Source organism: Rhinolophus hipposideros (genome assembly GCF_964194185.1).
Source record: "Rhinolophus hipposideros genome assembly, chromosome: 20".
Lineage (NCBI taxonomy): Eukaryota > Metazoa > Chordata > Mammalia > Chiroptera > Rhinolophidae > Rhinolophus > Rhinolophus hipposideros.
In genome coordinates, this window is record NC_138066.1 from 53,444,885 (window position 1) to 53,457,653 (window position 12,769).

Here is a 12,769-nt window from a genome sequence, read left to right on the forward strand (position 1 = left end):
TGGGTCGTGCGGCGCTCGGCCGGCGTGCCTCGCCATTGGCTGGCGCGGGTAGCCCCACTGGCGTGCGTCGCCCCCATAGGCGGGCGCGGCCGTCCGTCCGCGGGCCCGGCGCCGCTCGAGCGCGCCGCGCGTGTCCCGCCCCTCGCCGCCGCTCGTCGCTCGCCGGCCGGCGGCCTCGCTGGGCCTCAGCTCCGTGGCGGCGGCGGCGGAAGGCGCCGGGCCGCGCAGGCCCATGGCGGCGGCCGCGGCGCTCCCGGGCGCGGGCGGGCCTCCCGCGGGCGGCGGGGCCGGCGGCGGCGCGGGCGGCGGGTCCCCGCCGGGCGGCTGGGCCGTGGCGCGCCTCGAGGGCCGCGAGTTCGAGTACCTGATGAAGAAGCGCTCGGTGACCATCGGCCGCAACTCGTCGCAGGGCTCGGTGGACGTGAGCATGGGCCACTCGAGCTTCATCTCTCGGCGCCACCTGGAGATTTTCACGCCCCCGGGCGGCGGCCATGGCGGGGCGGCCCCCGAGCCCTCGGCGCAGCCTGGGCCCGACGCCGGCGGCGACTTCTACCTGCGCTGCCTGGGCAAGAACGGCGTGTTCGTGGACGGCGTGTTCCAGAGGCGCGGGGCGCCGCCGCTGCAGCTGCCGCGCGTGTGAGTGGGCCCGCGGCCGGCACCCCGCCCCGCCCCGCGCGCCCCCGGTCCCCGCGCCGCCCCGCCCGCCCCCGACGCCCGGCCCGGGTCTCGCCCTGCGGCGGACACTGATCGGGACCGGCCCCGGCCTCGTGCCGCCGGCCCACGCGCGGGCCCACGCGCGGGCCCCCGCCCTCCCCTCCCGCGGCGGGCGCGCTCGGCTCCTCGGCACGTGGGCCGGCTGTGGGCCCCCGGCGCCCCGCGCGTCCGCACGGTTGTCACGCCAGCGCGCGGGCAGCGGGCAGCGCGGCGCCGGAACTGCCCCAGCGAGCGCCTGTCGTTTGCGGGCGGAGGACGGCCGCGCGCGTCCCTTTGTCCCGCGCGTTTCCGAGAGCCGTGCGGGAGCGCGTCTCCTGAGTCCGGGCGGGCGCCGTTGGCCCGTCCTGCGCTCGGCGGCCGAAAGCAGGGCGGCCCTTCAGTCTCTGCCCGGACCTCAAAGTTGGGGGGAAGCTGGACGCTGCGAACGCGTCCGTAGCTTTAGAGTCGGGGTCGCTTAGAGGTCATCGTGCAGCTTGTGCTGTTAACCGAGCCCCCCTCGCGCGGTGCCCGTCCCGCTCCGGAGCGTTCCGCTGCTGCTTTGGTTTTACGAAGCTGTCGTCGTGCTTAAAAAGCGGCTTGCTCGCCGGGAAACGCTGATGACTCCTCGGGTGCGCCTTTCCCATCGTTGCGAGTCGCGCCTTTGTCGCAAGCTGGGATTTCTACGTGCTTTTGTGGGAAGTGCAGGCTGGAGCTGTTGCTTTTCGTAATTCCCTGATTTCCGTACGTGTGTGTTGCGCCGCCTCCCAGGCGGCTTGGGACGCGTGCTCCCCGAGCCGTGATGGCAGCGTCAGTGCAGAACGCGCTGCGGTGCGTTTGTGCTCCGGGCCGCGTGACACCGACGGGGGCCTGTCAGTACGACAGTTGGTTGTTTGCAAGTAACTGATGTCACAGCGAACGTTGTATCTTACCTCTGAGCATTCGGAGGTTCTTAAAGAAAATTCTCATTGCCATTCAGCCCGAACCATTTGTGTTCACGTGGTAAGCGTGGAAGTAACTTGACCTCCTGGCGAGGAGCGGAATCCAGACTTTGTGCGCGGCGCTGCGGGCCTGGCAGAAGTGATGAGCGAGACAGGCAGTGGGGTGCAGGTGGCCTCTGGCGGGGAAGAGGCCGGGCTCGAGGCCGGGCCTGGAACCTCTGCCCGAACTGGCAGACGGGACTGGTGCTTTCCACAAAGGGAGTTTTACTTTGTTACAGCGTAAAATAAGTGGGACTTTGCAGCGCCTCTGTGTTTGTAAGGCATCATTTCCAAGTTTCTAGTGTAGTGGATACCAGGTACAGGTAAGCAGAATAAACGGTAAAGACAGTTGGTACTAGCGAAATGTAGACGGATTGTTTTCAAAATCTTTTTCTGGAAATTAAATTCAGCTTTATGTTACACGTTCTTTTTAAGTTAAAAAAATCAAACTCTAAGTTTAAAAAAAGCGCATGTAATATAGAGCAATTAGGCAGAGGTTGAAATATTGCTTATTCACATTTGCCTGTTGAATTGAAAATAACTGTAGAGTCAAAAAATGACAACCCATGGTTTGTTATTTGAATGACAATCATTTTATTCCAGTTCCAATTTAAGATGAATGTACGTTTTGTAGTTAATATTAAAATTTTACAATGACTGCAGAGCCTGGAGGGGCCGGCCCGGTGGCTCAGGCGGTTAGAGCTTCGTGCTCCTAACTCCGAAGGCTGCAGGTTCGATTCCTACATGGGCCAGTGGGCTCTCAAAAAAAAACACCAAAAACCTTATATCATACAGAGCCTGGAAAAGCTATGGCTGTTGTTAATGAGTAACATCAGTATGTTGGTCTTTTTATATAAACACACACGCACACACACACACACCGGGAGTGCCAAAAAATGTGTACAAGTGGACACTTTGGCCAATGTTGCTCAAGCAGTAGTTCACCACAATCAGAAGTGTCTGGACGCTGATGGGAACCCCTTTGAGCACCTCTTGTAATTGCAAAAGTCAAACGTGACTTTTATATTCATCTTTTGTTATCGGTATATATTGAGTATTACAATTTTAATACAGTTTTCCTTTCTTAAAATGTATATGCATTTTTTTGACACCCTCTGTGTGTGTGTGAAGATATATATATATATATATATATATATATATAATTATATAATACATAATTGTATATGTATAATTTGAATTTTTGGAAACTAGCTGTGCTGTCAACTTTGGAAAAAGTATCCCAGTTGTACTGTATTGGGTTGGCATTGTACAGAAATAAACACCCATACTGGTCTAGAATCGTTAGACATTTTTTCCATTTGCACAGGGGTAACACTGTATTAAATACGTAAGGTCTTATCTACATGGGTTTGATTACAGAAATTAATAAAGTATTCTCTAAATAATGAAAAAAATTTTCAGAGCATTTGGAAGTGTACATAAGTAGTCCAGGCTTAAAGTACGGTTCATTGTTTTATTAAAATACTAAATAATGTATTAATTAGGGGGAATAGAGATAGACGAGGACTGTGCCCCTGTAGTCATGAGTATTTTATGGTTTGGGTGAGATCTGAATACAGCGCCTTTTGCACAGTGGTTGGAGAGCCATGCCCAGTGTGGACCAGCGTGTGTAGGGTTGGGAGTGCTGAAGTGTGTATGAGGGCCAGGCGTGTGGTTTTCTAGAAAACAAGTGACTTCCACAAATCCTTGGTGTTTGGCCAAGTATGCAGGGCTGTGTGTACAGAAATGCAACTTTCTTCTCTAGAAAGAGCGTCTGACTTGGCTGGAGGTGCCGGTGTTATTGGGACTGGGGGTGGTATGTAGGGTGGGCTGCATGGGAGAGCCCAGAGCCACCTGGGCGGGGCTTCTGGAAGGGGGAGGTTGAGGCGCCTTGCAGGTGTGGCTGGGCTGGCAGCCTGGCGCTAGAGAAGTTGGAATTGGGGCTGGAAGGGACCTTGGGGTGAGCTGTGCGAGTTGCCTGGGCCTGTTAGGGGGAGCGTGTCACAGCCCTCAACGACAGACTGAAGAATGCCCTCTTTGAGGACCTGGTCTGGGGTCTGGGTGAGTAGCCAAGTGTGTTAGCAAGGCTGTTGGGCGAGAATGCCTGGGTGTGTCGCTGCTCTTGTTGCCACGGTAGCAAACAGTATAATTTACAAATAAAAATAAGCAACTCCTTAACAGTTGTTTACACCTTGAGCTATCAAGTGAATTTGACAACATTTTTGATCAATAAGATCCTGTGATATCTAACAGCCAAACAAAAGCAGAACAAGTTGAATTCATTATTGCCCTAAACTAAACGTGCAAAAGTGTAGCTGTGTTGGTTTAGAAAAGTGGCCCGGTTCTGTGCTGAACTAACTGCCTGTCAGTCGGTGACACAGCAACACCTCCTTTCTTTGTGGGATGTTTTAACTTGCAGGTTAAGTTTGGTGATGTCACATTTGAAGACTCATGAAGTTAGATAGCATCCTCTAAGGTGAGGACTGGAGAGCCAGCACACAGTGGCTTCTGGAGCTTTCCAGGTGGAGACTCCCAAGAGACGTGAACTCAGACGTGGGGGTGGGGCAACGCCGAGGTTCCCGGAGAATAGCAGTACCAGAAAGGGAGACAATAAGCTGGGGCTGCCAAGAGAGGAGCTGGCCTGGAGAAGAAGACAGTGACCTGAGGACATTTTGGAGGATGAGAAAGGCTGGGGAGTGGGATGGAGGTGGGGTATGTATGAAGTGTTTGTGGGTGGGGTGGGTGTGGTAAGGAGGGCAGAGGAGGGCAGACCTCAGGATTACCAGGGGAGGTGGGTGTAGGAACCACTGAGTGATGCAGCCGAGGCCAGTCGGCCTGAAGAGTGGGCACACACGAGGTGTGGAGGGGACAGTTCCCAGTAGAAGGTAAAATGGGCTATCTTGTTTGAAGGCCCGAGCAGAGCCACTAGTGAGGCCTTAGCGTGTTTTCTTTTACTTTTTTCATTCACTTTAAACATTTTACCCACCCTCCCACCCCCTCCCTCTCGGCTGCTATCAGCTTGTTCTCTGTGTCTATGGCGTGGTTTCTTGTTCCAGGGCGGTAGGATTGGCTGAAATGCCTTCATTCTTATGACCTGAGACTGGGATGCGCTTGTAAGCAGAGCTGAGGGTCAGGATCCCTGATGGCAGGACCCTAGGACCCAGGAGTGGGCAACGTGCCAGGCAGGTGCTCAAAGCCCAGGGGCAGAGGTGCTTTGTGCTTTGAAAAGTGCTTAGTGTACAAATTAATCGCTTTTCATGACCACTGTGTACTTTTCTTTAAAAGCTACAATATGCATTCATGCAGCAAATTGAGATACATTTTTATCATTGACTTGTAGACATTGGAAACAGTGCAGCTGTTTTAGCATAATCATTACTGTACTGTGTTAAAAATCACCTCGTGTTCAGTAGTTCTTCCAGTGGTAAAACTCAGTTTGCTCCTTGGCTTAGATTTAAAATAAGTTGAACTTCTAACACATTTTGAGAAACAAGTCTACGTGACGGGACTTGTCACCTGTGGGATCACTTGTATGCTTACTAACTGTCACGAGATGGCGAGGAGGGTTCTGGAGTCGAACAGACCGGGGCCAAATGCCAGCTCTGCTGCTTAACCTGCCTGAGTTTTAGTTCCCTCGTTTCTGACACGGGGATAACAACTGACGTCGTGTGACAATTAGCACCACACCTGCCCCTGCTAGACATCTGGGGCCATCTGTGTCCTGGTGGGGAGGGGCCCATAAGGATGTGATGTGACAGTAAATGTGACATGAGGGTAGAAATGTCCCCTTGCTCATAACTCCACGTGCACAGATGCGTGCAGTAAATTGATCGAGGGCCTCTTGGAGTACTGGGCAAAGTCTGAGCTTCCTTCTGCCGGGGAAGGTTGCCCTCCCCCAGCAGGACCTAAGGCTAAAGACTGGCCTTGGGACATGGTCGGTATCGTCCAGCAGGCCGATCCTGGACAGGTCCATCTGGGGGTACCCCTCCCTCCCTTCCAAAGGTTCCTTTCCAACGTGTCAGTTTCACCACATTCTGCTTCAGAGGAAAAGGGAAAGGGCCCCTGCCTTGGGCGATCAGGAAAGGTTCTGATTTGAAGGATACTTGTTCATTGATGCCATCAGTCAAAGAACTGTGCGATTGACCATGTGCTGGTTTTCTTTCCAAACTGCTTTTCACTGAAGTGTAATGAGCCACACCATGAGGTCGGATGATTAAGGTCGCAAACTCACCCTAGAAAAAGTGCTCCACACCTCATTGCTGAGTATCACTCCGGTCACCTTCGAAGGACTCCCCTGGGGAAGCTATGCACTGACGCCAGCGCCTAGTCCACCCTTCAAAGCCATTTTGGAACTCTTTTTCTGGAATGGCCATCAGAGCTGTCGTCATGTTACCGTTGATGTCCTGAATGTCATCAAAATGTCTTCCTTTCAATATTTCCTGTATCTTTGGGTAAAGAAAGATGTCATTGGGGGCCAGATCCGGTGAGTAGGGAAGGTGTTCCAATACAGGTATTTGTTTCCTGGCTAAAAACTCCCTCACAGACAGTGCCGTGTGAGCTGGTGCATTGTCGTGATGCAAGAGCCAGGAATTGTTGGCGAAAAGTTCAGGTCTAACTTTTTCATGCAACCTTTTTACCACTTCCAAATAGTAAACATGTCCAATTGGTACAAATTTGTAATGAATAATCCCTCTGATATCAAAAAAAAGGTCAGCAACATTATTACAATGAGTTTCCGAACTTAATTGTCAGACCTTAATTGAAATGGGTCATGGTTTCCTTCTGAGAGGCAGTGAGGACCTGAAGCTGGGGTCCCCTGCAGGCCTGCAGGTGAGCGTGGGTGCTCAGGGCCCCTAGAGTGGAGGTCACAGCCGTTCTGGGGACCAGTCTGTTCTCAGCCGCTTCTGCTGTCAGGCTCAAGAAGGTAGGTCACTCCCTCTTCCTGGTCTCGTGCAGTAACTCATCTTGTCTCTGCTCCTCCAGGGGGACCAGGTCCTCTGTATATCTGTGCCACCCAGAAATGGCACAGAGACATCATCACTTGGTACATGTCCAGAATGTGTGCGCCAGGTGACTGGTTTACAACGGTACTGGTACCTGGGTGTCTCACGTGCTGAGTCTAGTCAGATGTGGCTCCCCTATTTATGCCCCCCACTTACCAGCAAGTCCCATCTAGTTGCAGAAGCACAGCATAGTTTCATGTGTAATTGGTGGAAATATTCCAGAAGGTGAGGCTGTTATAGTAACAGCATATTTTTCCATTGTGACATTGCAACAATTCTTGCTTTGCTGAGGATAAAGGTGTGGTTTTTTTTATTTTGGAAAATGAAGAAAAGGGTTTCTAAAATAAGGAAGCTTTGAATGAAAGCAGTTATCATTTTGGATAGTATTCTTAATCTGTTTTAACATTTTTGTGTGGCTCCTGTTTTCTTTCATGTCTGGGTTTTGGAGTAGTTTACAATATCTTAATGATAACATAGGAAGCCTACTCCCACACTTCCAGTCCCAGTTCCTAATGAGGATTTTTTGAATTTGTTAATGAAACCTAACACACCAGCATGTTTAATGCACACATTGTCACTTCTGTGATTTGAAGCAGTGTGAGCCCCGCGACAAGGAAGTGGCCGTGGGGACATGAGGCTGGGCTTTCAGAAACTCACACGCATCAGTTTCTAGGGTGTGTGTTTGGTCCTGGGCACCCCACTCCTTGGCTGGGCACCGGGAAGGAGCTCTGCTGAGACTTCCACAAAGAGTTTAGACATTTGGTTTTGCTGCAGTTTGTCATTTGGGACAAAATGCTGTGTGTCTTCTCCAGTGAGAGGTATCAGAGCGTAGCAGGTCCTCAAATGATACCATTTCCATGTAACATTGATGAGTTGCCCTGGGAGCTTAACTCTCACATCACTTAGCCTGGGGTACAGTTGGTTTAGTTATCGTTTCGCTCAAAGTCGCAGAACGTATTCACGACGTTAAGTGAGGACTAACTGCAGAACAGTGGTTCTCACTGGGGCTCCCTCTCCCTTCCAGCGACATTTGGCCATACCTGGAGACACGTTAGGTTGGCTCAACAGGGGGAGGTACTTCTGGCGTCTAGTGGGCCAGGGACGCTGCTAAATACCCTCCAATGCACAGGACAGCCCCCCAAGAGTGAAGGGTCCAGCCCCCAGTTCCGTGGCGGGGTGCTAGAGACCTGTGCAATAGAGTGTGATCTAGCAGTTGGTAACAGTTGGACATCACTCTTAGCCAGATGCTTGGTCCTTGATTAGGACCTTTAAGCGACCAAAGCATTTGCTGCGAAGCCCGTGGTGGGCACCTTTCTGACACGGCCCGAGGTGGAGAGACCTGTTTGGGGGCCACGCCTCTGCATCCTCATGAGACCCAGAATGCGGTCCTAAATCTTCCCTGAGTTGTAAGCTGGTTGGTCTCAGCACTGTAAGGAGTAGCCTATGTTCTCTCCCTTGGAATATGTATGTCCACTGGCTTTAGTGGGCATGTCCACTGGCTTTAGTGAGGCTGGTAAAATTACTCTGAAAACACCTATGATTAATGGGAAAAAGACATTGAGTTGTTCTAGTGGACTTCCAGTTTTTTGTGGTCTTGGTTTCCTTGGAAAATAATTGACGATGTGAGGGAGTGTGACATTACTGTCACCGCAACCACACTGTGAAAGACTGCTGCTGCCAGATGTTGTTTTCTCGCAGTATTTGTCACTAATACAGTCATGCATCACATAGCATTTCAGTCAGTCACAGGCCACATGTGGCATGTACGACAGTGGTCCCGTAGGTTACAATGGAGCTGAAGATTCCTGTGGCCTAGTGACATTGTGGCCGGCATGACATCACAGCGCACTCCCCATGCATTTGTGGGGACGCTGGTGTCAACAGACCCCTGCGCTGCCAGTCATGTAAAAGTCAGCACATAATGATTGTGTGCAGTGCACAATGCTTGATGGTAAACGACCATATCACTGGTTTATGTTTTACTGTACTTTTATCATTATTTGATAGTGTACTCTTTATGCTTGTTAAAAAAATGTTGTAAACCAGTATGTCATCTTAACACTGGCATTACATCTCGTGTTTAATGTGTTTCTCTTGATTGTACCGTGTTCCCTTGTGTTTGATTTAATCTGGTGTTTTGTTCATCACGGCCCCTCAGTGTACAGAACCACTGCTATGTTGCCAGGAAAAGGCCACGTCCAGTGACTGACCTAGAAATGAAATTAACAGTGATTAAGGGCTGTGAAGGTGGGACATCAGTGATGGCTTTACTTGCCAGCCAGGACTGTCCCATCCCATCATGGCTACGATCGTGAAGAATAAGAACAAAGTGACAGCTGTTAAAGGATCTGCTTCCTTGGAGGCAACGAGATGAGTAAAAGTGTGAGAAGGGCCTAAAATCAGACGTGGAGAGACTTCTACTGACCTGAACTGAAGGCCAGGCACAGAGCGTGTCCCTCTTAGCACCATGACCAAAGCAAAAAGTTAGTTTGCAACGTTGAAAGAAAAGGCTGGACCCAACTACAGTGTTGAACTGACTGCCTGCCCTGGGTGGTGTAAACGATTCAGGAATCCTCATTCATTCCATGACGTGGAAGTGAGTGGTCAGACTGTGACTGCTGATGTGAAGGCAGGCGAAGAAGTTTGGGAAACTCTGGATCAGCTGATTGTGGAGGAAAATTACTCGCCAGAGCAAATATTCAATCTGGATGAAAACTCCCTGTTCTGGAAACGGACCCTGAAAAGACATTTCATCCAGAAGGAGGCCAAGTCAGTGCCAGGTTTCGGGGCTTTTATGGACCGGATGACAGTCTTGCTTGGGGGCAGTGTTGCAGGCTGCAAACTGAGACCCTTTGTGGTCTGAGAACCGCAGGGCCTTCAAGCATGTCAGACAGCACCCAGTGCCAGTCAGGAGGCACGGACGGCACACAGCTCCGCTTCCAGGCAGCCCTCCCGAATTGCTGCTACACCAGCGAATGGAGAAGTGCTGTGAGGACAATAACGTGCATTTCAAACATTTGCTTCTTGTTGGTAATGCTCCCGGACACCCTCCTTTTATGGGTGACCTTGTTCCCAATGTCACAGTTGTGTTTCTCCCTCCAGACACCACCTCTGACCAACCAGGGGGTCGGGAATTATAGCAGCTTTTAAGGCCACTGCGCGGCCAGGCTGTTGCTGCCCCTGAGAAGGACACTGAAAGGACACAGATGCAGTTCTGGAAGGACCACAACCTCTCTGACGGCATCGAGAGCCCTGCTCGGGCTCTTGGGGCGACGTCACCAAGGACTGTAGGAGTGGCTTCTGGAAGAAGACATCAAGAGACTCATCCATGATTTCAAAGGGTTTGCCAAGGAGGAGGAGGCTGCAAACGTCCCCAGGGCTGTGGCAGAGATGGCAAACGACTTGACCTGGTGTGGATGAGGGTGGCATCGGGGAGCTCCTAGGGGGGTCCCTGAGGAGACGTCTAACCAGGGGTTGGTGGAACGGGAACAGGGCCGCACACCTGACGGAGGCAGGAGAAGAGGAAACTGCAGGAGAAGAGAAAGAAGACGAACCCCCAAGAACACTCACAGTGAGGGTTTAGTAGACGCTTTGTAGACCTCAACAAGCTCCTTAAAAAGTCCGAAAATGTGGCCCCAACACTGAAAGGTTTTCATCATAGAGAGGACCGTTCATGGTGTGTTATCGCTTACAAGCAAATCTACAATGCCAAAGGAAAATAAAAAGGAGAAAAAGAAAGAGAAGAAACCCAGCAAACCATTCTGGACATATTTCTAAAAAGAGCAACATCTCCTCAAAGAGTCTCAGGCAGGCCCTTCGGGGGTGTTCCCGAAGAAGGCAGTATTGTCACAGGAGACGACAGCTGCATACGTGTCATCGCCCCTGAGACCTTCCAGTGCAACAGGATGTGGGTGTGGGGACAGTGGTACTGATGGCCCGGACCCTGAGGAGGCCTGGGCTAAGGTATTTCTGTGTCGTAGTTTTCAACAACAAAAATTAAAAAGTAAAAAAAAGTAAATTTTAAAGTAGAAAAAAGCTTATAGAATTAGGATATAAAGAAAATATTTTTGTGCAGCTGTACAACGTGTTTTAAGCTAAGTGTTATTACAAAAGAAAGTTTGAAAATTTTTTGAAGTTTATAAAGTAAAAAAGTTACAGTAAGCTAAGGTTAATTTATTGAAGAAAGAAATTTTTTTCATAAATTCGTGGAGGCCGATCGCAGTGTGTAAGGTGCACGCCCGTGGGCAGCCCCTCCGCGCTCCCTGACTCAGAGCGCCGTCCCGTCCTGCAGGCTCCTCGGGAAGTGTCCTGCACACACAGGCGGACCGTTTCTTACCTGTCATCCGTGTTCTCACGCCACCTCTTCTATGTTTAGGTATCTCCAGACGCACAAGCACTCACCACTGTGTGACAGGTGCCGACAGTACTCAGTACAGTGACGTGCTGGACAGGCTGGTAGCCCAGGAGCCTCGGGCTGTGCCTTCCAGCCCAGGGGGGGCAGTGGGCGGCACCGTCCAGGTGTGACGTGCCCCGGATGACGAAATCGCCTAATGCCACATTTCTCAGGGGGAATCCCTGTCGTTGATTGACGCATGACTGTAATCGGCAGTATGAAACTCATCTTTTGACTCTCAAACAGATGGGATACAGAAAACCCTAAACAAGTAAATTGGAGACTTACTGTTGTGTTTTCAGAATATAATAGCGTTTTGAGTGCATACGTGGTGTTTTAAAGAGGCCCATTGCTGTCCCACAGAAGGGTGGCCAGAGGCAGCAGGATCTAAAACTTGCCCACCCTCCATGGCCCCTCTTCCCAATTCAGCACCTGCTGATTGCAGACTTCAGACTGCTTTGCAGAGTTTTCACAAATTGGTTCTGACAGTTTCTGCTTGTTTTCCATGGTTTGGGGTGGGGGTGGTGGGGTGAGGCAATGAGAGGAGCTTGGCGCTTCCTACTGGGCCGCCTGGCTTATGTCACTCCCAATGACCAGTTCTTTTGAGTGAAAATTGTAATTCTTTCAATTCTTATTTTTTCATTGCGTATGAAATAGCAGCAGTTCTTTTTCTTGGATTTAGTGATGTGACAACATTTGAATAAAATCAAATTTATTGTCTCGTTTTTTAAAAAGAGTATGAAAATATTTCTAAATTATCTCGAGTGTAAAATAACATGAAAGTCACACGCTTTCATTCTCAATGAGTCTCTCTTGGCTATTCTTAGTCATGTGTTAGGGTCTATACTTAGAGTCAGGAAATATGAAATTCTTCAGTGGTCTTACACTGTGTGAAGTGTTGATTTCATTTTCTTTAAAATCCCTCAGGAGAAAGCCAGACCATAATAGTGATTTTGTTAAAGAAATGTTTCCTCATACCTGCAGTCTTAGGAAGGATGTTTACTTTACCGTAAAGTAAGAAATAATTTCCTGGTAAGTTATTACAGGGTGTTTTAAAATGTTGCCATGGTCCGGCTCCCCAGCGGGGTGGGTGGACTTCTTCCTGCAGGAGGTGGGGGGACAGCAGCTGTCACGTGAGGGGACGCAGGCCGGCCCAGCTCCTGCTCCTGCTCGCACGTCCCTGTGCATGCCATTGGATTGATTCTGGCCCCTGTTCTAGGGGAGAGTTGAGGCTTGGAGGGTGTTGATCCAAAGGGTCAGAGCCTGGAAACGGTAGGGCTGAGATTTGAGTCCACGCCCAGCTTCCTTGCCAGTGTTTTTAACCACTAAGCTCTATTCAAGGCCAAGAAAAAGCCATCAATTGGAGGTGGGGAAAATCTGCATGTCAAACTAAAACAGGCTTTTTAATTGCACTAATTAGTCTATTTCGGCATTTAGATTATGTAAATTACGCTGTGGTCAAGGACATACCATATAGCCACTCAAGTGTATTTATCCACATAGAATGAAGTTTCCATATTTAGCAGGAAAAGTTAAAAGAACGGTGTGTGCAGCGTGATTTGCTGATTAGAGGTGTGTGTGTGTTGTGCCGGCTGCATGTCTGCATTTCAGACACCACCACGCGGGGAAGAGGCTTCTCTGTCTGTACATGAGCGTTGTGGGCTGACGTTTCTGTTTTCCTTTGTTAAAAAATTTCTGTAATG

The 12,769-nt window shown here is 50.4% G+C and overlaps 1 protein-coding gene across 1 annotated transcript in view; it reads left to right on the forward strand.

Annotated features, from left to right (window-relative positions):
- Positions 1 to 232: 232 nt before the first annotated feature.
- The window catches only part of FOXK2 (forkhead box K2), a gene marked incomplete at its 5' end in the record, with an annotated part of 40,793 nt that continues 28,256 nt past the window's right edge, over positions 233 to 12,769 (forward strand). The window contains one exon of the mRNA XM_081030044.1: positions 233 to 636. Within this exon, the coding sequence (XP_080886170.1) occupies positions 233 to 636 (404 nt within the window). The remainder of the gene's footprint in view (positions 637 to 12,769) is intronic.